The 27,831-nt window shown below is 41.9% G+C and overlaps 2 protein-coding genes across 3 annotated transcripts in view; one reads left to right on the top strand and one right to left on the bottom strand.

Moving 5' to 3' along the window:
- The window catches only part of MRPS35 (mitochondrial ribosomal protein S35), a 44,132-nt gene extending 40,657 nt beyond the window's left edge, over positions 1 to 3,475 (top strand). For both annotated transcript variants that reach the window (XM_033222566.1, XM_033222567.1), the window contains one exon: positions 2,365 to 3,475. In XM_033222566.1, coding sequence (XP_033078457.1) covers positions 2,365 to 2,634 — 270 coding nt within the window. In that variant the 3' untranslated portion in view covers positions 2,635 to 3,475. The remainder of the gene's footprint in view (positions 1 to 2,364) is intronic.
- A 6,559-nt stretch (positions 3,476 to 10,034) lies between these two features.
- MANSC4 (MANSC domain containing 4) lies at positions 10,035 to 19,677 on the bottom strand. The gene is made up of 3 exons (XM_033222565.1): positions 18,929 to 19,677; positions 14,487 to 14,621; positions 10,035 to 10,855 (listed from the first exon to the last, which is right to left on the bottom strand). Exons 1-3 carry the CDS (start codon positions 19,155 to 19,157, stop codon positions 10,239 to 10,241), a joined length of 981 nt encoding a protein of 326 aa, XP_033078456.1. The 5' UTR covers positions 19,158 to 19,677; the 3' UTR covers positions 10,035 to 10,238.
- Positions 19,678 to 27,831: the final 8,154 nt, after the last annotated feature.

Raw genomic sequence — 27,831 nt, 5'->3', positions numbered from 1 at the left:
ACAGTAAAAATTAGGTGAAGTAGGATAATTTTGCCAATTTTTTTTAATGGACAAATTCAGAGTTTGTTAGAAATTATTTGCAGCAGAGTTGTGGGAAAGAGGCATAACAAGTTGTTTCAGGCTGGTCTGAAGGTAGTTATCTCAGTTGATTGTTCACAGTTACAGGTTGAATTCCTTGTTCTGCTCTTACCCCGTTCTCACTACTCGACTAGCCTAAAAAATAATAATAAATAAAAAGAAGTTGTTTCACATTATGCCTTCCCTGCCAAGCCTAAAACCTCCCGACCAGATTTTCTTTTAAAAAGGACACAGAGTTGGTTCTCAACTGGATATTTCTAGAACATACGCTGAGACGCTGTCCACAGCCATAAATTTGTTACAGAGAGGTAGGGCAAACATGCAGGAATTGTAAGTGCAAATAGACCCCACGTGGCTTAGGAATTTGGGGGCCAGGGAAGACATCCTGCATCTTACTGGTTTCCCTTGAAGGAACGGTACCCAGTTTGAAGGATTCAAAGGAGAATTTCTTCTCCTAAGTCCCTTCCTTTCGCCTCGGTGATCTGAGCAGGGTTTGCCGACTCTGTGTTGTCCCCAGTGGCCTGTTTGTGATCGGTGGGGCTCCTCTTTACCCTTGGAGGAACACATCTCCAGTGCTTTCTTTTCTTTTCATAGGCACTTGTAGTGGGGATGGGGGTGGGAGGGTGGCACAGGTGGAAACCTTACCTGCTTCTTGGTGCCCACTCAGCTCTGCAGAGCCTTGGAGCTGTCTACTCAAGCTGGGATCTCTTTGAAGGGGATTTTCCAGAGGTAGAATAGTATTTCTGACAGCCTCACAAATATACTCATCTTTTAATATTTTGCCACCTTTAAAAGTTGTTATTCAGAATAGTAGATGATTCCATAGCAGCCTGTGGCTCAGAATATTGTTATGTGTTAATTTGGAAGAAATGTGACTAGTATTCAGCACTTCTTTGAACAGGGTATATTACTTAGTAGCTGTGTTGCTTGATTTTCACAGACTGTTACATCTCCGTTTAAATTATAAATCTGAATTATGCTATGTTACTGTAAAGCCTACCAGTGTTCCCTAGAATAGCATGGTAATAATTTTTGTAAGAAAAAACAAGTAGTAACAAAACATTGTTCACATTATGGGAACAGAAAGATAATAACAAAATAAAATTCCAGGATAGGCTGGACACGGTGGCTCACGCCTGTAATCCCTACACTTCAGGAAGCCAAAGTAGGCGGATCATTTGAAGTCGGGAGTTTGAGACCAGCCTGGAAAACATGGTGAAACTCCATCTCTACTAAAAATACAAAAATCAGCTGGGTGTGGTGGCGAGTGCCTGTAATTCCAGCTACTCAGGAGGCTGAGGCAGGAGAATTGCTTGAACCTGGGAGGCGGAAGTTGCAGTGAGCCAAGATCGCCCCACTGTACTCCAGCCTGGGCAAGAGAGCGAGACTCTGTCTTGGTTGGGGGCGGGGAGAAAATTCCAGGATATATGAAGTCATTATGACTAAAAACCATGTATTATGTATATCATATTCTTAATTGTATTATAATAGTCTTCCTCATCATCCTGCAAGTATATCACAGAGATAAATACAGGCTCCTCTCAGCTCTCATTTTTAATAATAATCTCCTTGGTACTAAAGAAGTTGAAGATTACAACTCAGACATGCCAAATGTTGGGCCAGGCGCAGTGGCTCGCCCCTGCAATCCCAGGACTTTAAGAGGCCATGGCAGAATAATCACTTGAGCCCAGGAGTTCGAGACCACCCTGGGCAACATGGCAAAGCCCCATCTCTACAAAAAATACAAAAATTAGCAGGGCATGATGGTGGGCACCTGTAGTCCCAGCTACTCAGGAGCCTGAGGTGGGAGAACCACCTGAGACTGCAAGGTTGAGGCTGCTGTGAGCTGTGATTGTGCCACTGCACTCCAGCCTGGGTGACAGAGTGAGACCCATCTCAAAAAAAAAAAAAAAAAAGTGAAATGTTGATGTTTTAGGGTTTAGAGAATAGCTGCAAAAAGTTATTTTCTATATCTGCTGGAAAACAGCATATCTTTGTAAGTACAGTTTGTAAGGCAGACAGATTGTAATTATGTGGATAGAGTAGCGAGTGGTAACAGAGCTTGACAGACCAGTGTTCACATGACAGAGTGTGCAGCCCTCAAGCGCAGGTGCAGGTGGCCAACAGCGCTGGGTTAAGGGGCCAAAGTGCACAGACAAGGCATTGGCCAGGGCCTGTCCTGGCCAAACTTCTCTTCCCTTAAAAAGGAAAAAAAAGAAAAAGAAAGAAACAAACTTTTGATATTTCTCAGAATTCAGAACTCATTTTTTGTTTGTTTTGTTTCAGAAAACTGAAGAATGGGAAAAAAGTAAGACTGAAGCAGACATGGAAGAGTATATATGGGAAAACAGTTCATCAGAAAGAAATATCCTGGAAACGCTTCTCCAGATGAAAGCTGCTGAGAAAAATATGGAAATAAATAAAGAAGAGCTCCTTGGTACTAAAGAAGTTGAAGAGTACAAAAAGTCTGTTGTTAGTCTTAAAAATGAGGAGGAAAATGAAAATTCGCTTTCTCAGTACAAAGAATCTGTGAAGAGACTATTAAATGTGACATGAATTATGGAGTAGAAAAGCCTGCTTGATTTATTAATTTTATAATATATGTAATCAGTATCTAATTTGATACAAAGTTGAAAATGTAAAAAAAAAATCATTGTTTTTCCTCAGAGTTAAAATTATTTCCCTCATACTAATGCTCAATGGCAATGATTACTCCAGAGTTTTTTTATTTTTACACTGGGGCAATAGACTAAGAGATCTCTGATTTCTTTTTGGTCTAAAGTGTTTTGATTTTATTTGTACATAATAGCTTTGGTATTCGTGTATATACATGCTTTTAATTGTGATTTTGCCACCTTCCCCATTTCTTTCCCCACAAGCTGGCATTCAGTAGTTGCTTTTGAATAATGGTTTTGGTTACCTTGGAAGGTAGGCCCAGAACCCATTTCCTTGACTTGCAGTTCCAGGCTTTGTTCACATGACTGCTGTCTAGCTGATGCATTTTTCACGTTTGTCAGTTCTGGTTAGAAACAGGTCCTCAGGAGTATTCTCTAACCTGATATTGTCTAAAAAGATATGTTGACTCAACTTTGTTTAGCATCCTACTTTCTAGATTGTGGGGCTCATTTTGCCAGGGCCAAGCTACCAGAAAAGTAGAAGTGGAGATTACCTGGTATGTATCCCCCTGGGTGCCCCAGTTAGACACAGCTCAGGAAAAAGATGAAGCATAGGGACCTTGAATGTAATGGAGTAAGGGACAAAATAAGAACTATCCTGGGAAACCCTGCATTCAGTGTAGCTGTCAATTCAGTATTTCTGATTACACCTGTCAGCTATTTCTTACCACTTCGATGGTTGTGATTAATTTAAAATCAGAATAAAGGAATTACTGAGTTTATTTGCCTAATAGACTTATTTTGCCTAGAAGAATTAGAGAGTATAAATGAAAGCCAAAAGGGAATTTCACAACGATTTCCTAAACCATTTGTGTGAAATGAAGGTATGGTCTGGTGTGAGTGAGGCCAGGAGTCTGTAGGTTATGAAGGACAATATGGCCTTGAGTACAAAAGGGGGAGAAAGAGGCATGTCGTGCCCTGCTGGGGCACCCTTATACTAGTTACTTTAATCCTAGGCCTGACTTATGAATGAACTCAAAAGGGGCTAGACTGAGCCAAATTGGTAAGTCGTGGATGAAAAACAGTATAGATAAAACCAATATTTTAGATCATGTTTAGAGCATATTTCAAGAAACACCAGTACATTTAGAGACTCATATGGAGTTAAGAAAAACTCAGATTCCTAACAGGATTGAAGAAGGAAACATTTTGAAAACAGTAGAAGCTGAGAAGAGATGATCATTTGGGAACAGTAAAGGAGTGGTAGCTTAGGGTGGTTTATCCTGTGTAATAATACCGTGCAGATGAAAGCAGAGAGGAGGATGTGTAATAAGGAATTTGACCTTACCCAGAGGTCTGGCCTTTGCCCTTGGCTTCTGGGAGGTAGTCTATACCGTACCCGATAGGACTGTCTTTGTTTAGCGGGGTAGCTGGCCCCAAAATATCTCAGGATGGGACCAACATGCCAGAAAAATCTACCATGTGATTTAGGGTGGGGGCTTTGAGTCACATGGTATTAGTCCACCTGACAGCCGGTATGTCTCACCAGACAATCAGCTATCATACCTACATAATGGAGTCCAGTAAAATCTTTGGGCTGAGCACGGTGGCTCACGCCTGCTGTAATCCCAGCACTTTGGGAGGCCGAGGCGCCGGATCACGAGGTCAGGAGATTGAGACCATCCTGGCTAACACGGTGAAAACCCATCTCTACTATAAACAAAAAATTAGCTGGGCATGATGGTGGGCGCCTGTAGTCCCAGCTACTCGGGAGGCTGAGGCAGGACAATGGCATGAACCCGGGAGACGGAGCTTGCAGTGAGCCGAGATCGCGCCACTGCACTCCAGCCTGGGTGACAGAGCGAGACTCTGTATCAAAAAAAAAAAGTCTGAACAGGGAGGCTTGAGTAAGCTCGGGTTAGCAATACTCCATGCATATTGTCACACACTGATAACTAGGAGAGTAATGTGTCCTGACTCCTAGGGGAGAGCCCCAGAAACTAAACATTGGAACCCTTCCTGGGCCTCAACTTATGTACTTCTTCCGTTGGGCGACTTTAAGGTATTCTTTCCCTGTAATGAACTGTAAATGTGAGAAGAATAGCTTTCATTCAGTTCTGAGTTCTAGTGAATTATTGAACCTGAGGGTTGTTTAGGGAATCCCCCACAAACTTGACAGTTGGTGTCAGAAGTAGGACAGCGTTGTAGAGGACTCTACCCTCTTTTGCAGTTTGGCCAACTCCAAGTAACCTGAAGACTCTTAAACAATTATTGATGCCTAATGGCAAAATCGTAGAGCTGACGGATTAATACAAAACTGCCTCAAAAATAAAACAGTTGGACCGGGTGCAGTGGCTCATGCCTGTAATCACAGCAACTTGGGAGGCTGAGGTGGGAGGAGGGCTTGAGGCCAGAAGTTTGAGACTGCCCTAGGCAACATTAGCAAGACCCTGTCTCTACTTTAAAAATGTATATATACATACATACTTGTATGTATATGTAACAGTTGTGGTTATTGTAATTTTAGCAAAATTAAGCAGCACTATTTGTCATTAATCAGATCCTTGTCCTTTAAAATCTGCCAGTTGACCGAATGTATGCAATTGGAACATATATTCATCTTGATAATGAAAATGCTAGAGGACACTTTGCCATATTAATGCAGTCATTTCTGATTTAAACTTAAATTGTATAGCCCAGAAGTTGCTTAAACACATAGGCAACTAAGATACAGATCAAATCTCTTTTCTTAATTGTGGGATGCTTTAATTCTTTGGCATATTTTTGCAATATTGGTATTTCACAATACTAAACAGTTAACAGACTTTTTTTTTTTTTTTTGAGAAGCTGGACCCAGTGGCTCATACCTGTAATCCCAGCGCTTTGGGAGGCCAAGGTGGGAGTATTGCTTGAGGCCAGGTGTTGGACACCAGTCTGGGCAACGAAGTGAAGTACTCTCTCTACATAAGAAAAAAATTCCTGAGGCATGGTGGCACATGCCTAGCAACTTGGGAGGCTGAAGTGGGAGAATTGCTTGAGACCAGGAGTTCAAGGCTGCAGTGAACTATGATCACACTACTGCACTCGAGCCTGGGTGGCAGAACAAGAACTTGTCTCCAAAAAAGAAAAAGAAAAGGAAAAGGGAAAAAAAGAAAAAGAACAAACAAACTGGACCCTGGGGTCCAGTCAATAACTAAGGCTAAGGTTGTGACACCCACCTAGGAAGTAACCATGAAATCTTCCCAACGTTGTCACTTTTTTTTTTTTTTTTGAGACAGAGTCTGCTCTGTTACAGCCCAGGCTGGAGTCTGGAGTGCAGTGGCACATTCATGGCTCACTGCAGCCTCAACCTCCTGGGCTCAACCGATCCTCCCACCTCAACCTCCCAAGTAGCTGGGACCTCCAGCTACTCCTAACCTCCCAAGTAGCATGCCACCACGCCTGGTTAATTTTTTGTTTTTGTGGAGATGGGGTCTTGCTATGTTGCCTGGGTTGGTCTGATTGTTTCTTAATAAAATTTAAAATTTTATTCAGAAGTTCTCTTTTGTCTCTGGCTTCCAGTAAGAAAGTAGTTTCTAGTCTCAGTTTTGCTTCTTAAATGATTCTGGTCTGTTGTCTTTCCAGTCCAAATTTACTCAATTTATCTAATGGTCAAAAGCGCTGAAGAGGAAAAGGAATTTGTTTCTTTTCTTAGAAGGTAAATATGCTTTTCCCAAATTAAGATCATTTATTTATATGAAATTATCAGCTTTAAGGAATGAGTAAAATTCTGAGAAGCCCCAAGGGGGAAAAAAACCTTTTTAATTCTAGCAGCCCTAGTCTATTGGAAAACCTCTAAGCAATTCACATATACTTAAAAGTAATGATTTTCGGCAGTGGCTTATGCCTGTAATCCCAGCACTTTGGGAGACCAAGGCAGGTGGATCACCTGAGGTCAGGAGTTCGAGACCAGCCTGGCCAACATGGTGAAACCCTGTCTCTACTAAAAAATACAAAAATTAGCTGGGTGTGGTGGCAGGCACCTTAATCCCAGCTACTTGGGAGGCAGAGGCAGGAGAATCGTTTGAACCTGGGAGGTGGAGGTTGCAGTGAGCCAAGGTCAAGCCACTGCACTCAAACCTGGGGGACGAGAGCGAGACTTCTCTCAAAAAAAAAAAAAAAAAGTAATGACTTTCTAAATGTATGTACAAAAATGTATAAAGACAACTTACTAAATTATTTCTGTAAATATAATGTTAGGATAATTTAAATCTTGCCCCCCCCGCCACCACCCCCTGCTTCAAATAGCGTGGGTTTGGCCAGGCGCAGTGGCTCACGCCTGTAATCCCAACACTTTGGGAGGCCAAGGTGGGTGGATCATGAGGTCAGGAGTTTGAGGCCAGCCTGGCCAACATGGTGAAAACCCGTCTCTACTAAAAATACAGAAATTAGCTGGGCATGGTGACGGGTGCCTGTAATCCCAGCTACTCGGAAGGATGAGGCAGGAGAATCACTTGAACCCGGGAGGCAGAGGTTGCGGTGAGCCGAGATCGCGCCATTGCACTCCAACCTGGGTAACGAGCAAGACTCCATCTCAAAAAAAAAAAAAAAAAATTGCATTTTTTTTCCCCCTAATGTGTTAGGGAAGAAATTAAAGAAATTTATAACAATTTTATGAATTATTACAACTTAAGGTAAATTGATTTTTTTTTTTTTTTTTTTTTAAAGACAGAGTCTTACTCTGTTGCCCAGGCTGAAGTGCTGAGGCATGATCTTGGCTCACTGCAACCTCTGCCTCCTGGGCAGCCTCAACCTCCCAGGCTCAAGCAATCCTCCCAATGCAGCCCTCCAAGTAGCTGGGACTACAGGTGTGTGCCACAATGCCTGGCTAATTTTTTAATTGATTATTTATTTATTTAAGACAAGGCGTCACTGTTGCCCAGGCTAGAGTGAGGTGGCACATTCATGGCTCACTGCAGCCTTGACCTCCAGAGCTCAAGTGATCCTCCCACCACAGCCTCCCAAGTAGCTGAAACTACAGGGACACACCACCACACCCAGCTAATTTTTTTTTTTTTTCTTTTTCTTTTTCTTTTTCTTTTTTTTTTTTTGAGATGGAGTCTCACTCTGTCATCCAGGCTGGAGTGCAGTAGTGTGATCTCAGCTCACTGCAACCTCCACCTCCCGGGTTCAAGGGATTCTCCTGCCTCGGCCTCCCGAGTAACTGGGACTACAGGCATGTGCCACCACGCCCGGCTAGTTTTTTGTATTTTTAGTAGAGAGGGGATTTCACTGTGTTGGCCAGGATGGTCTCCATCTCCTGACCTCAGGTGATCCACCCACCTCGGCCTCCCAAAGTGCTGGGATTACAGGTGTGAGCCACTGCACCCAGCCAATTTTTGTATTTTTTGTAGAGACGGGTTCTTGCTATGTTGCTCAGGCTGGTCTCAAGCTCCTAGGTTCAAGCGATCCTCCTGCCTCAGCCTCCCATAGTGCTTGGATTATAGGTATGAGCCATCATGCCTGGCCTTTTGATTAAATTTTAAAATCAGACTTTTAATTGTGGTTAGTATTCAGCTGCAAGAGATTTTATATTTTTCTTTTCTATTAAAAGAAAGAGTCATTCTCTTTTTCTACCCAGTATTAATACCAGGGAAAGAAAAGGAAATATATCATAAGCCACTGGACTTAGAAAAATTTGAGTTTTCTTTTTCTTTTGAAATCAAATGTTTTATTTTTATGGATTTAGGGGTACAAGTGCAGTTGTGTTACATGGATGTATTGTGTAGTGGTAAAATCTGGACATTTAGTGTACCCATGGGCAATTTGTTTTAACATACGAGGGAACAGTACTATTTTATAAGTGTTATAAATAGGATTTCTCCTTATTTATTCTTTTTTTTTTTTTTTCAACAGAGTCTCACTGTTGCCCAGGCTGCAGTGCAGTGGCGCAATCTCAGCTCATTGCAACCTCTACCTCCCAGGTTCAAGTGATTCTCCTACCTCATCCTCCCAAGTAGCTGGGATTACAGGCACGTGCCACCCATGCCCGGCAAATTTTTGTATTTTTAGTAGAGACAGGTTTTTGCCATGTTGGCCAGGCTGATCTCGAACTTCTGACCTCAGGTGATCCTCCCACCTCAGCCTCCCAAAGTGCTGAGATTACAGGCGTGAGCCACCGTGCCCAGCCCCTCATTTATTACTTATGCTTATTAGCTGTCTTTTAATAATCTGTTCTCACATTAAAAACAGGTTTCGGGAATGAGAAGAGGGGCCTAAAAAGCTTAAGTTTATTAGAGACTTGAACTACAGTATTCCACACTTAAAATTCTTCTAAGATTTAGGGGGTAAATCTGGTGTAAGATTTGGACAGAACTGAGACACCCAGAGCTAATCTTTACACCTAGGAAAACAAATGTATACAAGTGAGGGATGTAACTAAAACTAAAACTCTCAAGCTTTATTCAACAGAAATCAACACAAAAAGCTCAAAGAGCTCCGTAGCACAATTACTGAAAGGAAGGTAAAGATGGGTTGGAATTGAGAAGGATTAATCAATTGAAAGTAGAAAGCTAGATTAAGGTCAGGAAGCATTTGCTTATGCATTAGTAACTGTTAGTAACTGTGTTATTTTGCTCAAATTACTACATGATCGTATTACTATACGTGACAATAATTTGACCTTGACTGGGAGGCAAATATGATGATACTGTGGTGTTTTCTTCCTGGTATTGTTTCTTTTTTGTACTTTTTGGGAAAACATACACTTTTAATCTAACAGTGATTTTGAACATGGACTTGAACCAGACTGCCTGTGTTTAATTAAGTCCTGACTTCACTACTTAATACTGTGTGTCTTTAGGGAAGATGCTTAACCTCTCTTCACCTCAGTTGCCTCGTCTGTAAAATGTGATAATAGTATCATGGTTAACAGCAGTATACCCACCTCTCAGGGTTGGAAGGATTCAGTGAGTTCATGCCCCTAAAGCACTCAAACAGTGTGTCTCACTCAGTAACAACTGTAAGGATCAGAATTTTGCAACTCTGGCAGAGGGAACACTACTCAAAAAATAGAAATAACAACAAAAAAAGCAGTTATGTTTATCAAGCATTAGCCTTTTTTTTTTTCCCACAGATTGGTAGGAGTGCGCATCCTATTTTTTCTTTTGAGACAGGGTCTGGCTCTGTTGCCCAGGCTGGAGTGCAGTGGTGCAATCACTGCTCACTGCGGCAGCAGTCCTCTCACCTCAGCCTCCTGAGTAGCTGGGACCACAGGTGCATCATGTTGCCCCATGTGCTATTTTTTTTATTTTGTATTTTATAGAGACAGGGTCTCACTATGTTGCCCAGGCTGGTCTCCAACTCCTGGGCTCAACAATTCTTCTGCCTTGGCCTCCCAAAGTGTTGGGATTACAGGTATGAACCATCATGCCCAGCCCAATTTTTTTTTTCACTAAACTGCCCTTTCTTATACAAAACTAAAAATGATATCCTTTAAAGCATATAATCTTGCTACAGCTTTTACTATGAAGAGTTCTCCTTCATATGGTTACGATTTTTAATTTGCTAGGATCCTGATTTTCTCTGTCTTAGTTTATAGTGGCCCTGCTGCTTTCCACAGCATCCAGATGCCAGGATGACTATACAATAGCCAAGAAAGATGACAGAGGTACAAAGGGCCACAGAAACCAGCCAAGTCTTTGAAGTCACAGATACCTCATCTTCATTCGCAGACGTGTGGTTTCTGCTATTGTATCCTTTGGTTTTATTCAGTAATTGATTGCTCCTGTTGAGTAGGGGTGGAATAGGCATATGAGAAAGTTTTGTGTCTATGGGTACAAAGAAAGGAGAAATAGTCTTATTATCTGGATTGCTGATGAAATCAGTATTTGGTGACACCATATTTATCTTTGTGGTAATGGAGTCATTCAGGGAAGTAAATCTTGCCCAAAAATCTGTGGTTAATTCCTTAGAATAACTGGTACTGTTTGTGTTTACAACCAAATCTTGATGCGTGGTTGAGGATGGAGCCTCTGTGGATGGCAGCACACCATTTATCATGGTGGTTTGTTTATCTAAATTCATAGCTTTTAGAATCCTTAGTCTGTCCCATCTCTTGGATGAAGAACGAGTATTTAGATATGTGGAAGACTGTTCAAAAACCAGCAAATCTGGATCTATACCTGAAAAATAAATAAGGCATCATTCATTTTATTTTTACTTTCAAAGCAAAAACCTTAAAGCACAGTTTGGAGAAGGGATTGGCTTTTGCCACTATGAGTTACTGAACAAAGCTAAATTCACGTTCTACTACCACATTCTTCTCAAAGGTTTCCAAACATACTGGCTACATTTGAATTTATCTTAACTTTCTAAAACTCTTTTTTTTAAATGAGCAAATTTGACTACACCCAAGGGGAAGGCTTTATGTCTGTCAGGGTTTTTGTACAATAGTGAATGTTACTTTGAGAGCTGTAGAAACAGTAACCATTTGAGAGACAATATAGCGTTTGTTATTTATTTATTTATTTTTTTTTTTGAGACAGGGTCTTGCCCTATCACCCAGGCTGGAGTGCAGTGGTGCGGTCTCGGCTCACTGCAACCTCTGCTTCCCGGGTTCAAGCAGTCCTCTCACTTCAGTCTCCTGAGTAACTGGGATTACAGGTGTGCGCCACCACAGCCAGCTAATTTTTTTTTTTTTTTTTTTTTTTGTAGAGATGGAGTTTCGCCATGTTGCCCAGACTGGTCTCGAACTTGTTAGCTAAAGCGATCCACCTGCCTCAGCCTCCCAAAGTACTGGGATTATAGGCAGGAGCCACTGCACCCAGCAATATAGCATCTTTAAATCAAGTTAAGCAAAATAGGGCCTGAGAAGGGTGACTATAAGCAAAATCATGAGCAAAGCCTTAAGTCTCATCCCTTTTCGACCTCTGAGGGTCTTGCTTTGTCTTTGGTATTTTCTCCCTTGTATACTAACTCCTTTCCCTCTAACTTCAGACATGAACAGATACTGCTTGTCTTTTTTTTTTTTTTTTTTTTTTTTTTTTTTTTGAGACGGAGTCTCGCTCTAGCCCGGGCTGGAGTGCAGTGGCCGATCTCAGCTCACTGCAAGCTCCGCCTCCCGGGTTTACGCCATTCTCCTGCCTCAGCCTCCCGAGTAGCTGGGACTACAGGCGCCCGCCACCTCGCCCGGCTATTTTTTGTATTTTTTTTAGTAGAGACGGGGTTTCACCGTGTTAGCCAGGATGGTCTCGATCTCCTGACCTCGTGATCCGCCCGTCTCGGCCTCCCAAAGTGCTGGGATTACAGGCTTGAGCCACCGCGCCCGCCACTGCTTTGTCTTTATAGGAGAAGAGAAAAAACTGTCAACAGCTTTCCAGTGGTCCCTGCTGGTGACTTCTCTCTCTCTCTCTGTCTCTCTCTCCCCCTCCCTCTCTCCCCGCAAACATGCCAGCATCCATTGCTTCTGAGGTAGTCAATTGTTTCCTTACTTCCTGATCACTCACGTCACCTTGCTTTGGCTTCTCTCTTGTCCTTGATGCTACCAGCCACCTTCTTGAATTCTTCTCCCATGACTCCCTGGACCTTGGACCCCCTTGGCATTTTCCCCCACTGCCTCTCATTTTTACTTTCTTTTGCTGGTTCTCTTGTACAATCTCACTACTTGTGTGGTTTCCATAATCTTCAGTCCTTGGTTTTCAGATATATTTTCTCTTCACCACCCCCTCCCCTCCAACACACACACAGAGATCATGCTCAATTGGCACCACTACATCAATGGCATTGAAACCCATATCACTATGTTTTCCCCTTTTTTGAGTTCTGATCTCATTTATCCACTCTTCTATTGGAGGTTTCCATCTGGACCTCTTACATCATCTCCTAATATGCCCAAAGCCAAAATTATTACCTCTGCCCCCTTGTCTCCTTCATTGGCATCATCATTCTTCCATCACCCACACTGAAATCTGCACTGTAAGGTGATTTTTTTTTTTTTAAGAGACAGCTGTCAGTCAGGCTGGAGTGTGATCGTGCAATCATAACTAACTGTAACCTTGAGCTCCTGGGCCCAAGTGATCCTTCCACCTCAGCCTCATGAGTACCTGGGACTAACCACAGGCACACACCACCTTGCCTGGCTAATTTTTTTTTGTAGAGATGGGGGTCTCTCTATGTTGTTCAGGTTGGTCTCGAATTCCTGGGCTCAAGCAATCCTCCTGCCTCAGCCTCCCAAAGTGCTGGAATTACAGGCGTGAGTCACTGCACTTGGGCCTGCAAAGTGATTTTGACTCCACTCACTTCATTTCCTTTCATTAAAAAGGTGACTAAGTCCTTATTCAACCTTCCCAATGCTCTGGTAATTATCCCTTCTCTTCATTTCAATTACAGTCACTTTGTGCAGACTTTAATGCTTCCCTGACTAGATTTTCTAATCTGTACCTGCATATAAGTGTGGACTAGGACAAATAGATATCACTTCACATGTTTTTTCATTAAATGCCCTTGTTGTCTGTTTCAGACAAAGTCAAACCAAAACTCTACTCTGTCCATGGCCCTTATGATACCTGTCCCTACCTTATCTTAGCCATATTTTCATTGCAATTACATGTCTCCTTATTGTGTCCAGACCTGTTTGCTTACTCTCCTGTGGCATAATATAGAACTCATCTTCTTCTGCCTGCCTTCTTCCATGAACCTCCTCTGAATACACTGACTTTCACTAGCCTCCCCTTCTTTGAAACTTTGCACTGAGATGGCTTCACACATTTCTGTATTTAGTTGTGTCTTAACACTAATTGTAAGATCTGTCACATCTACTAGATTATAAAGGAGCTTGAGGGCAGAGATATGGCTGCGATCTTCCACAGTGTTGATTCTAGCCTGGAGCATCGGGTGTTCAATACATACAAATTGATAAGAAATTTATCTCCTTTCCATTTTGATGGCAAAAATCTCTTCTTTTATGGTCACTGATTTACACCCTGAGATTACATAAATGGGCACAAAACACTTATATTTCTAAAATAAAATACACTGGTTATCTTGGGACCAATGATATGCTAATGTATGTTAGCACACGGTGGTAAGTTTCCCTGAACATGACATCCCTCTTTTCAGAATCCTGTATGCAGTGTCCATTGGCCCTCAGAACTGCCATTTAGCATGTTCTTTATCTCCTAGTGGCACCCTCAGCCACTGCAGGAGAAACGCTTCTTTTTTTTTTTTTTTTTTTTTCCGAGACGGAGTCTTGCTCTGTTACCGGGCTGGAGTGCAGTGGTGCGATCTCAGCTAACCGAAACCTCCATCTCCCAGGTTCAAGTGATTCTCCTGCCTCAGTCTCCTGAGTAGCTGGGATTACAGGCACATGCCACCACGCACAGCTAATTTTTGTATTTTTGGTAGAGACAGGGTTTCACCATGTTGGCCAGGATGGTCTCGATCTCCTGACCTCGTGATCTGCCCTCCTTGGCCTCCCAAAGTGCTGGGATAACAGGCATGAGCCACTGTGCCTGGCCGAGAAACACTTCCTTTAGCTTTGCTAAGAGTTCTTGAGATTCATGAAATACAGTGGGTAAGTTCTTGTTCAATCATGTATGATTTCTAATCTGGAGTGAACTAATTGCTGAACACATTAAACTAAAGAGAATTGTCTTTCAGTTTTCCGTCCTAGATATGCAAAATTTTTCCAAAGTTCACTGGAAAATAATGATTCTAGGGACTCACATATGACTGTTGCCAGCCAGTTCTCAGCTATATGCCTCTACTAGAGTATTGCCAGCATTCTTTAAAAGTCTTGAAATACGTAATCATTACCATCTGTTATGTTGTACAAAATGGCACTGCTTCCAGGCTCTAATATGCAGCTCTCCAGTGTTGGGCAGTGAACATGGAGGCAGTTGATATTGTCATGAATAGGATCATGGTAGAAGACAGCCAGGTTACAGGAAACTGAAAGGGAAACAAGCAAAGTGTATCTGTGGATGGTCTAAATTTCCACCAGTTTCATGAACTCTGAGTAACTTATATTTGTTTCAGGAATACTGGATTAACAGTATTTTTCAGGGCAATGTGCAGACATTTTGCAGAACATTTATAAACTATTGTAACTGCTTCTGTGAATATGGAAAATACTTTTTAAAAAAAATTTTTTGAGACAAGATCTCGCTCTGTCACTCAGGCTGGAGTGCAGTGGTGCGATTACAGCTCAGTGCAGCCTAGACCTTCCGGGTCCAAGCAATCCTTCCACATCAGTCTCCCAAATAGCTGGGACTAGAGGCCCACATCACCATGCTGGGCTAATTTTTGTATTTTTTGTAGAGGCAGGGTTTCACCATGTTGCCCAGACTTGTCTCAAACTCCGGAGCTCAAGCCATCTGCCTCCCGCAAAGCTGGAATTACAGGGAGGAGCCATCCCACCCAGCCAGAAAATGCCTTTTTAAAGAAAATACAGATTTTCTCGAAGTAATCTTTCATACTTTCCATCTCACACAGGATATTTGGAATCATTCATTATTTCCTGGTCCCAGAATTTTGTGTTCATGAAAAGTTAGATTAGCTACAAAAACCTCTGGGGGCCCGGCGTGGTGGCTCATCCCTGTAACCCCACCACTTTGGGAGGCCTAGTGGGGCAGATCACCTGAGGTCAGGAGTTCGAGACCAGCCTGACCAACATAGAGAAACCCCGTCTCTACTAAAAACACAAAATTAGCCAGGCGTGGTGGCGCATTCCTGTAACCCCAGTTACTCAGGAGGCTGAGGCAGGAGAATCGCTTGAACCCGGGAGGTGGAGGTTTCAGTGAGCCAAGATCACGCCATTGCACTCCAGCCTGGGCAACAAGAGCGAAACTCCATCTCCAAAACAAAACAAAAAACCCGGGGGATTTGTACATCAGGTTTCTAGGCACAGTGTCCTCTCAGAATACTAAAGGGCTGGGGGTCACCAGAGAAAGAAATAGGAAAATACAAGGACAAATGCTGTAAAGAAGAAGAGGGAGTAGTGGGAAGGGCAAAAGAGTAATACCTGAACGGCCCAGATGGTGGAAAGGCCACAGGCTGTGTGAGCATCACCTTGCCCTGACTGCAGGTGTGCACTCTCCCCAGATGCAAAACCACATCCAAGTCATTCTGATTAAATGACTAATCAGTGTCATTTAAAGAGGCAGGGACTGGACAGGCAGGGATGCTAGCAGGTAGAATTCTAACAGGTGGGGACACACTACTGGCTCATGCTGTCTTTCCTTCTCTAAGCAAATTTGCTTTTTAAAACATGCTCTCTGGCCAGGCGCAGTGGCTCACACCTGTAATCTCAGCGCTTTGGGAGGTTAAGGTGGCGGATCACTTGAGGTCAGGAGTTCGATACCAGCTTGGCCAACATGACAAAACATCGTCTCTACTAAAAAAACAATTACAAATATTGGCAGGGCGTGTTGGCACACACCTGTAACCCCAGCTACTCAGGAGGCTGAGGCATGAGAATCACTTGAACCCAGGAGGCGGAGGTTGCAGTGAGCTGATATCGCGCCACTGCACTCTGGCCTGGGCAAAAGAATAAGACTCTGTCTCAAAAAAAAAAAAAAAAAAACAGAAGAAGAAGAAGAAAAAGAAAATGTTTTCTGACAGAGGACGAGAAGACTTAAAAAGAAAAAAATTTCCTTACTTCTGGAAAATCTGAAACAGATTTGTGTAATGCAAATCTTCAGTCTACCCTCACAAAAGTGCAACATAGATTTTACTTCTGCTACAGTGCAGTAGAGACCATGTGATATGAAATATCCATTGGCCAAAAGGTATCAACTTTTTTTTTTCAGTCACCCAGACTGGAGCGAAGTGGTGCAATCTTGGCTCAATGCAACTTCTGCCTCCTGGGTTCAAGTCATTCTCCTGCCTCAGCCTCCTGAGTAGCTGGGATTACAGGGGTGCACTAACACACCTACTTAATTTTTGTATTTTTGGTAGAGACGGATTTCACCATGTTGTCCAGGCTGCTCTCAAACTCCTAACCTCAAGTGATCTGCCTGCCTCAGCCTCCCAAAGTGCTGAGATTACAGGCATGAGCTACCTGCCAAGGTATCAACTTCTTTAATAAAATAAGATTACAGAGGGCTAGCGTCTGATCACCAGATCTCAAAGCATGCCTAAAGCTGTGGATCTGCTGCTTGCAGAACCTGTACTGCTTTTGGGTAAGGTGAACTGTGAGGAGTTACATCTCCATCGTTACTTCTAGGACATCCTCATGTTGCTGCACTCTATTTTTCCAGGAGAAAGAATAAGACAAAAGTTAGTTAATAATACATTGCTAATACATTACACATTACAAATACATTCCCTGAGAACTGTGCTGTAAAGTTTAAGGGAAAGAAAAACTATTCAAACTTAAGACTTTTAAATTTCTGATGAGAAAGTAGTTGATTCTGTAGAGGACAATTTTGAAACGTGTTTTACATTCCTTGTATACATTTCAGCATCCCAGCTCTGAGCAGGATTGTGGCATTTTAAAGTTATGGCTTCCAGCTAATAACTGGCATGTGCCTTCCTGTTTTTTCTCGTTCTGAAGGAAGAAAGCCACAACTGGGAAGTTATACGGGCTCTAAAATCATGGGATTGCCCTATATGCTTACAGTATCCCTGACAGTCCAAAGGCCAGAGCTTCTCTGCTGTGGAGTCAGGTAAATCCATGCTAAGGGAAAATTCAAAAAAATGTACTGCCTCTCCACCATCTCCTCTCAGTGAGGACTTACGGGAGTTAGAAGCATCTGGAAGGTGGAAATCTGGATTGGCTATCTTTTCAAAAAGATTTCCTCCTATTAAATTAATTATTGTAGCTCCAATTTTCATCTCAAAAATCTTACATAATAGTCTTACATACACAAAAATCTTACATAATTGGGCAAGAGGCATTGGAAGTTAACAAGTTGATAGGAAGCCATGGAAAGAAGTGTGAAACAACCAAGGGAATTATTTTAAAGTGCTGTGCTGCTTTTGCTGTTTCTTTTCAAGTAGCTTTAAAATCTTGGAAAAATGAAAAAGAAATGAAAGAAGTCTTTTGGCAATTATAACTTGAAATCCTGCAATAATAAAATAAACATTCCTAATTGCAGGTCTTGATCATATTATATGGATGAAGTCTACATGCAGATTCTATATGACAGACAAAACATTTATGAGGAATATTTGGAAATATGATTTTGGGGTGGGTATTTGACATATATCTCCCTATTTCTTTCAAAACATGAATCACACTCTAAATTCTTTTTTAATACATTCCACGTTTGGTAAACCCAAGTCAGCACATTGTGTGTGTGTGTGTGTGTGTGTGTGTGTGTGAGTGACAGAGTCACACCAGCATAAGGCAGTGCCCAATGCTTTAACCTTTACAAGGAAAGTAATCTTTTTATTATTTATTTATTTATTTTGAGACAGGAGTCTTGCTCTGTTGCCCAGGCTGGAGTGCACTGGTGCGATCTTGGCTCACTGCAACCTCTGCCTCCCGGGTTCAAGCAATTCTACTGACTCAGTCTCCCGAGTAGCTGGGATTACAGGCACCTGCCACCACCGCTGGCTAATTTTTGTATTTCTAGTAGAGAGGGGGTTTCACCATGTTGGCCAGGTTGGTCTCCAACTCCTGACCTCAGGTGATCCACCCACCTTGGCCTCCCCAAATTCTGAGATTACAGGCATGAGCCACCGCACCTGGCTGAGCACAAAAAAATTTGATATGATACTAGTATCACCAAAATGTACTTTGAAAGGGAAATTATAATAAATATTTGACTGGATGCAGTAGTTCACATCTGTAATCCCAGCACTTTGGGAGGCTGAGACAGAAGGACCGCTTAAGTCCAGGAGTTCGAGACCAGCCTAGGCAACATAGAGAGACTCTGCCTCTAAAAATTTAAAATAAAATGAGAAATAAGTATTTTAAAAATCATATATATTTTGAGCTGTAAAAATATTGTAAATTAACCTTGGGGGAAATATTTTCATTTAGCATTTTGGTGAAGAAAAGAGGATTCTGTTTCCTGTAGGTTCTGTTGAATTCTGGGTCATTATTAGATATATAAATAGAGCCTGCTCTGGCCCAGACTGGGAAATCAGTTTCAATGGCTCTCTTTCCTCTCCCTCTCTCTCCCACACCCCAGGGCATCTTCTCTAGTCCTTTACAACTGTTCACTGGCCTCTGCCTAGGACTCCTCACTTAGGGCTTCATCCTTGGAAGTTTCGTCTTATTTTTGCCCAAGCATATCATGAATACTTACCATCCTTCCGAAGACAGCAGCTCCTACTGCACTTCTGGCCAGTGCTTTCAGAATAATACTTCAAGAACTGGGCTCCCAGCTTCTGAGACTCCTCCAGATCGATTAGAAGACCTGGGAAGCGATGGATCCAGCAGTCTCTGTAAAAAACTGTGGGTGAGCAGAGAGAGTCTGATGTCCACCCCATGCTTAGGAGCAATATCACGTTAACTGCTACCACTGCCACATGCATTGTTCCCGTATGAAGGAAGACTCGAAGATAAGTCTGATTCCCAGACAGAAGCTGAATACCGGAGTTTAGGACAGTCTCTGGAATGTCAGAGGTGTTAAGGGAGAGCTTCCTTGGAGCTTTTCTGGAGAGTCACTTTCTAGAAAAATAAGACCACTCTTTGACTGCATATTGATTTTTCTTTTCTTTCTTCCCGGGCCTCAGGTGAACATTTGATTTGCTGGCATTCTTTCTGAACACTTTCCAGGCTATTTCAATCCCCTGTCCCTTAGCATCTTAAGACGTGCATTCTCTTTTCTGCTTTTCTTTTCTCTGAAAGTGAGTAGTCACAGACACCTTTTGCTAAGTAAATATAAAGACAAGTGGAAACCTTAGTCAAGAGGCTTTCTGAGGGAAACAATAAGTTAAGTCACTTGACGTCAGATCAAGGAAGTATCCATTTCATCATAAACAAGACATGATTTTGTGAGGGCACTTCTGTTTGATTTTTAAAGAACTTGTAACTGCAGATTGTTTTTTAAAGAATCACCTATATTTCTTTGAATTTAAGTTCTGACATTCAGATTCACTAAAAAAATTTTTTTGCACTGGTTTGGGTTTTCACTCTGACTTAAAAAAAACCTTGGCCAAGCACAGTGGCTCACACCTGTCATCTCAACACTTGGGGAGGCTGAGGTGGGAGATTGCTTGAGCCTGGGAGGTAGACATTGCAGTGAGCCGAGATGACACTACTGTACTCCAGCCTGGGTGACACAGCGAGACCCTGTCTCAGAAAAACCAAACCAAACAAACAGAAAACACTAGGAAAATGGTGAAATGTTTTAAATTTCTAAATAGTAATGAAATCATTTCAATTGCAATGCCCAAACATTTGGAAAGGCAGTGAAAATGAACTCTTGCTTTTGTGAAAGTTATGGGTTTCATATCCTGTGACATCCAAGGTGACAAATTAGTTCAAAGCATAAAACTGTGGCTTTCTCCTATCCAATTTTATATGAAGCATTAGTGATAATCAGCTTTTGGCACAAAGCACTCTACTGTTTCTTTTAAAAAAGAGAAACTTTCTAATCTGTGATCTGTATTTCTTTTATACCTTTTTATACAATGACTCATTCACCTTCTTGACACAAAAATCATTAGCATTCTTTGAACATTCATCTCTTCACTTGTTTCCTAATAATAGTCAGTCTAGTTGTTACACATCTTTTTATTTTTAGAAACATATAATAATTGATAATGAAAAGGAAAGTAGTTAAGACTGAATAGCTTTAAATATGAAACACTTCATTTTCTTCTGAGCAAAAATTATATTATGCACTGACTCCTAACCTTGCCTAAGCCACATAGAATACACAAAATGATAAATATTTCATTCTAATGAACTTCTTATAGAAGCAAATTTCATTTGCTTACCTGCAAAGACTCAGACGATTCCATCTGATCGAAGGGATAGGGAAGAGAGGTTTTATAATGGCAAAGGAAGGAAGAGAAAGGATGAGTAACAAAAAATTACTCTCAATATTTTATGAGATTCCATAGTGATTTCTCTTAGAAAATGCCCTTGAGACATAAACAGGAAGGTCTACTCTCTAATCTTATGATCTTTAAGTCTTTGAGTCATATTAAATATACGTTCTTTTGTGTGTTATATGATTCCTTGACATTCTCGTGTTCCTTTGAGGGATAATGGAATGAGTCACAGTTGTTTAACCCTTTTGCTGTCAGGTTATATTTAAATAAAGATCAAAGTTTCATTTTAAAGGATCTACAAGTCTTGGCCAGGTAGGGTGACTAATGCCTATAATCCCAGCACTGTAGGGAGGCTGAGGCAGGAGGATTGTTTGAGCCTAGGAGTTCGAGACCAGCCTGGGCAACATAGGGAGACAGGGTCTCTACTAAATAAATAAATAAATAAATAAATAAATAAAGCCCGGCAGGGGCTGCTGCTATTAAGAAACAAAAAACAAACAAACAAAGGACCTACAAGTCTCAATGTAAAAGCATGCTTTAAACTTTTTTAAACTTTCTTTTGGAGATTGCATAAAGTCTGGAAATGGATAATTTCTTGGAGCCAAGTATTTTAAAAAGAAATGGTAGAAACTGGAAGGCAGAGGTAGAGGGAGGCATCCATAACAATCTCAAAACTTGTCCCTGTGCGCTGAAATTGCAGAAACCAGGAAGCAATGCAACTGAATCAAAAGTTGTTATAAGGCCTTGTTATCAAATACCTAGAACCACTATACTATTGCAATGTGGAATACATTATATTTCTTTCCAATAGGGTGCTCTTGCTCTGCAGCAGAGTTCACAAATGTGATCTGTACTTTAAAAGTCACTTATCTCTCCCAACAGCCTGATTCAGTAGCTGTTGAGTGGAGAGTGGCCTTTTTATTTGTACAGGAGTCCCAGGTGATTTCCTAAGATGTTTGGGAAACACTGATATAGATAGATGACTGAAATAAATGGAAGTTTTACCTAAACAAGGAGGCTCAACTTGAATTAACTAGAGCCATTTTAAGACCATGTACTACTTTTATCTCATTTAAATCACCCCATAAGCTTTCATGAAAGGAAGACACTTCAGTTTCGCTTGTTAAAAAACAGAAATAGGACAGGCGTGGTGGCTCACGCCTGTAATCCCAGCACTTTGGGAGGCTGAGATGGGCAGATCACAAGAGGTCAGGAGTTTGAGACAAATGTGGCCAATATGGTGAAACCTCATCACTACTAAAAATACAAAAATTAGCCGGATGTGGTGGCACATGCCTGTAATCGCAGCTACTCGGGAGGCTGAGGCAAGAGAATCACTTGAATCTGGGCAGTGGAGGTTGCAGTGAGCCAAGATTGCACCACTGCACTCCAGCCTGGGAGACACAGCAAGGCTCTGTCTCAAAAAAAAAAAAAAAAAAAAAAAATTCCAGAAATAAAGTTGTTTTAGGAATATTGAGAAACCGAAAAAAACAAAGAGAAATAATTTTTAAATGGTAGTGAAGTAATAGCACAGCTTTAGTAAATTCAAGACGTTTGGAAAACAGTCGATATTTCACCTTTATTTATTTATGTATTTACTTTTTGAGACTGAGTCTCATCCTATGGCCCAGGCTTGAGGGCAGTGACGCAATCTTGGTTCACTGCAAGCTCCGCCTACTGGGTTCAAGCAATTTTCCCATCTCAGCGTCCTGAGCAGCTGGGATTACAAAAATGCAGCACCATGCCTGGCTAATTTTTGTATTTTTAATAGAGATGTGGTTTCACCATGTTGGCCAGGCTGCTCGTAAACTCCTGACCTTAAGTGATCTGCCCACCTCAGCCTCCTAAATTGCTGGGATTACAGGCGTGAGCACCATGCCTGGTCACCTTTCTTTTAAAATTGCTAGTTGCTTTATTTACTTATGTTTCTGTTTCATTTGCTGATAAAATTAATAAAAATTATTTTTTAAAAAATGGTACCTGAAAACTTTAAATGTTATTTTTTGCTTCTATTAAATTGACATATGGTCACTTTAATAATTCAAATCATATAGAAAAATACAAAAAGAGAAACTATTTAAGCACTTACCATCTTAATAAACATCTTTCTGGATATTGCTATTTAAAAAAAACATATGAACTGTCAAAATACAAAATTACAACAAATTTAGTTTAAAGATCCTAATTGACTTTTATTTGTGATTCCAGAATAGGGCAACATCTCATTCTATAAAATCCAATCAACTGAGCAGAGGAGGTGGCTTTGTTGATGGAAAAGACCTGAGGAAAGCAGAAATAGAAAATAAAAAGCAGGGGCCAGGCATGGTGGCTCACATCTGTAATCCCAGAACTTTGGGAGGCCAAGGCAGGTGGATCACAAGGTCAGGAGATCCAGACCATCCTGGCTAACACGGTGAAACCCCGTCTCTACTAAAAATACAAAAAAATTAGCCGGGTGTGGGGGTGGGCGGCTGTAGTCCCAGCTACTCGGGAGACTGAGGCAGGAGAATAGTGTGAACCCGGGAGGCAGAGCTTGCAGTGAGCCGAGATCGCGCCACCGCACTCCAGCCTGGGCCACAGAGCGAGACTCCCGTCTCAAAATAAATAAATAAATAAATAATAAAAAGATTACTTTCCTTGTAAAGGTTAAAGCAGAGGGCACTGCCTTATGCTGGTTAAAAGCAGCCTGTCTGGGGATTCGGTTACCATCTCTCTCCTGGGTTTTTCAGAGATCAGATACAGATCTTGGTTCTGACTTGGTGGCATCATGGAACATCACCATGAGTAATTCCATTTTGGTTTCAGGGCTAGTGCAGGAGCTCAGTTCAAACCAATGGTCTTGGCTGGTGTGGTGGCTCACACCTATAATCCCAACACTTTGTAAGGTCGAAGAGGGAGAATGAGCCAGGAGTTCTGAGATCAGCCTCGATAACACAGGGAAAGCCTGTCTCTACAAAATTGAAAAAAATTAGCCAGGTTGAGGTGGGGCCCATGAGGTTGAGGCTGCAGTGAGCTGTGGTTGTGCCACTGCACTCCAACTTGGGCAACAGAGCAAGACCCTGTCTCAAATAAATAATAAACAAACCAATGGTCTACACATTTTATTTATTTTTAAATTTAGTTTTTAATTTTTTTGTAGAGACAAGGTCTCACTATGTTGCCCAGGCTGGCCTCAAACTCCTGGCCTTGTGCAATCCTCCTGCGTTGGCCTCCCAAAGTGCTGGGATTACAGGAATCAGTCACTGCACTGGCCTCCTATAAATTTTATTTAACAGTATATAGGTTTACATAAATGAAATCATACTGTTCCAAAATCTGTTTTTTAAAAAACGTAACGGTATATTTTTCAGCTGGGCGTGGTGGCTCATGCCTGTAACCCCAGCACTTTGGGAGGCCGAGGTGGGTGGATTACCTGAGATTGGGAGTTCAAGACCAGCCTGGCCAACATGGTGAAACCCCGTTTCTACTAAAAATACAAAAATTAGCCAGACGTGGTGGCAGACACCTGTATTCCCAGCTACTTGGGAGGCTGAGACAGGAGAATGGCTTGGACCCGGGAGGCCACGATTGCAGTGAGCTGAGATCACACCACTGCACTCCAGCCTGGGCAATAAGAGCGAGACTCTGTCTCAAAAAAAAAGTATGTTTTTCAGTGATCCTAAAGAAAGATCTACACAAAAACTTCTAATGGCTCTTTGGTATTTCATTCTACAATACCAAAATTTACTCTGCACTTCAGCTGTAAAATACAAAAACAGTACTGTAATCCATGTAAAGCACTTACACTAGTGCCTGACACATACTAAACAATATATATTAGCTACTATTATTATACATTATGTTGTTTTCCAATTTTTTGTTATTAAAAGCAATACTGTGATAAACATCTTGTACTAAGATTTTTTTCTACTTGCTATTTCAAAAGGGATATTTTCCATAAATTATTTTAAAAATGACCTACTTCAGCTGGGTGCAGTGGCTCACGCCTGTAATCCCAGCACTTTGGGAGGCTGAGGAGGGAGCATCACTTGTGCCCAGGAGTTCAAGACCAGCCTGAGCAACATGGTGAAACCCCATCCCCACAAAAAATGTAAGAATTAACCGGGCATAGTGGCGCATGCCTGTAAATCTCAGCTAGTGGGGAGGCTGAGGTGGGAGGAGCACTTGAACATGGGAGGCTCCTTGGAGGAGCACTTGAACCTGGGAGGCCATTGAGCCATAATAGTGACACCGCACTCCAGTCTTAATGGCATTGTGAGACCCCTTCTCAAAAAAAAATAAAAATAAAAATTACCTAACTCTATTTGACCTAACTCTTTGTAAAACTGTTTTACAGATAGTACCACAAAGCCAGTTTTTATTATCCAATGATCAGTCAATAACAGATTTATAAAATTATACCTCCAGTTATATAAAATGGTATTTTCAAGAGGCCTAGAAATAAATTTAGGTCTTTTTAAAATAAAGGAGTTTATATTGCTCTGACATTGCTTTTCTAGCTTAACAGAAAACTTACTGTGTAATTTATTAAAATGATTTGATCATTTAAGATGATCCCAATCCTAAATAATGTTATTATCATATTGGGAGCCAAAACACTCACAAGATCAATGCCCAGTATTGTGAGACTAACACCCCAGACTCCCTGTCCAACCTCATCTTACCCTGATAATGTTACTGCGCTTGAATTGCCTTTCTAATGCACATCATTCTTTGAGCATGATTTTTTGGGTCTGTTTTTAAAAGGCAAGAAAATACCAGTCTGAGGCATATCTATGACGGCTGGGAAACAAAAGCATCCATTGGTGAAAGATTCAAGAGACAGAGGAGAGACTGAGAGCCTGTTCTTTGTGGCTGACCCACTGAATCTGGCATTGTTGCCAGTTGAGGCATAGATAAATCGTAGGTCCAAGCCTCTTTGATACAGGAGGTGCCTCCCAGCAAAATTCCGCAGCCTGATGCTTAATACTGGATGTTATACTCTACCATCCCAAAGAAGCTGCTAAATCCATGATCACCCACTCCACCTCCTGCTCCAAAGCTTATCGTGTCTCACTGCACCCTCATAGAGAATGAAAGTGTGAAGGGTTGATGTGAAAATGGAGTTTTATCAGTAACGATTTAAAGGCCAGGTGAAACAAGGTGAAGAGATGAATGTTTTTTATAGAATTCAAGAAAACAACTGAGTAAGTCATAGATCCATTTTTATTTCCTTCATTTTTTTCTAGGGAGGCCAGAATCTACTAGACCATTTTCGATGTCTTTTATTTTTTAGTTCCTTATTCCTAGCATTATTATAAAGAAAATAGGCCAGACACACTAGTGCTTTGAGAGGCCAAGGCAGCAGGATCACTTGCGGTGGCAGGATCCCTTGGGGCCAGGAGTTTGAGGTTAGCCTGGGCAATGTAGCAAGACCCTATCGCTATGGGGAAAAAAATGCAGTTTTTCCCTGGCACGGTGGCTCACGCCTGTAATCCCAGCACTTTGGGAAGCCGAGGTGGGCGGATCACCTGAGGCTGGGAGTTCGAGATCAGACTGACCAACATGGTAAAACCCCATCTCTACTAAAAATACAAAATTAGCTGGTCGTGGTGACTCATGCCTGCAATCCCAGCTACCCGGGAGGCTGAGGCAGGAGAATCGCTTGAACCTGGGAGGCAGAGGTTGCAGTGAGCCGAGATCATGCCATTCCACTCCAGCCTGGGCAACAGGAGCAAAACCCGTTTAAAAAAAGAGAAAAAAATGCATTTTTTTCCTAAAAAATAAAAAGATAAACCTCCTTTCCAAAGTAATAATAATATACAAAGTAAAAGATGACAACACCTCTCTGTGACGCAGCGAATTACATAGTAAGAACCACAAATGTAACCAAACTATGTTGAAAGGATCTCATGTTTCACCTATGACTTTCTTTAGTTCTCTGGTTTTTAACCCTTTCCCTTTCCTAACATAAAATGTTAGCATGGTAGGATGTACTTCTTTAAATACGGGAAATGTACTTACGAAGAAGATATTATTTAACAACCTGTCATTCAAGAAGAAAGCTGAAGTTTGTAAAAACAAACAAACAAACAAAAAACACAAAAACCAAACACATATCCTCTCCAAGTTAAGGACTGTTTATCATAGATGGTTCTCAAATCTTGGTTTGGGGGAAGTTTTCAAGGTTTTCTGTTTTTGTTTTGTAAGATAAGAGTGAACACACCCTCTGTTTCCTCTCAATCCTTCTCCCTTCTCCTCCCCAAAGATAACCCTAACAGTATATTTCTCCCCCACTCCCTTCCTTGGATGAATTCATGAGCAACACAAAAAGTCCTTCCTGTTATTTGGGGTGGGCCTTCTAATTGCAATGTTCAGTGAGAGACCATAGGAAACAAGTGGTCTCTCTTTTCCGAGACGGAGTCTCGCTTTGTCGCCCACGCTGGAGTGCAGTGGCACGATCTCGGCTCCCTGCAACCTCCGCCTCCCGGGTTCCAGCAATTCTCCTGCCTCAGCCTCCGGAATAGCTGGGATTAGAGGCGCGTGCCACCACGCCCGGCTAATTTTTGTATTTTTAGTAGAGACGGGGTTTCCCCATGTTGGCCAGGCTGGTCTCGAACTCCTGACCTCGTGATCTACCCACCCCGGCCTCCCACGGTGCTGGGATTACAGGCGTGAGCCATTGCGCTCAGCCAAACTGAACGTGTGATCTCTCTTAATAGTCCTCAGATGATGGGGGCAGGTAGGTGGAGAAATTGGGGTGACAAGAAAAGCTACCTCTTGCAGACATCTATGAGCTGATTTTGTCAGATCTTTTGCGACAGGATAACATTCCATAAGGCTAGTCCAACCAGACTGAAGTAGAAAAGCAATGGCTCATAGAAAACGTGGTTTAAAACCAGAAGCCACGTGATGTAACTTTATTTAGTCGGGCTGCGCTTTCATCTTTCTTTTAATAACTTAGGGAGAACAACGGGCCCCAGTGGCAAATGCAAGGTCCCCTGCCTCCCAACCCGATTCCTCTGAGAACCTGCTGCCATCTGCCTGGACCTCCTGTAAGATGGCTCCTACGCGACGAACCTACCAGAGAATCAGCTCTACGTGCCACCAACATTGCCACCAACATGTCCACAGATTGCCTGCTTGCCTCAGCCCACTGACACTCGATGCCGGACTGGGCCAGAAGGACAACCCTAGATTTGATGCCTTTTTGTCTCCCTGGACCAGA

The sequence above is a fragment of the Trachypithecus francoisi genome, unplaced genomic scaffold (assembly GCF_009764315.1).
Source record: "Trachypithecus francoisi isolate TF-2019V2 unplaced genomic scaffold, Tfra_2.0 Lachesis_group11, whole genome shotgun sequence".
Taxonomy (NCBI): Eukaryota; Metazoa; Chordata; class Mammalia; order Primates; family Cercopithecidae; genus Trachypithecus; species Trachypithecus francoisi.
This window is presented reverse-complemented; position numbering and strand designations above follow the sequence as displayed.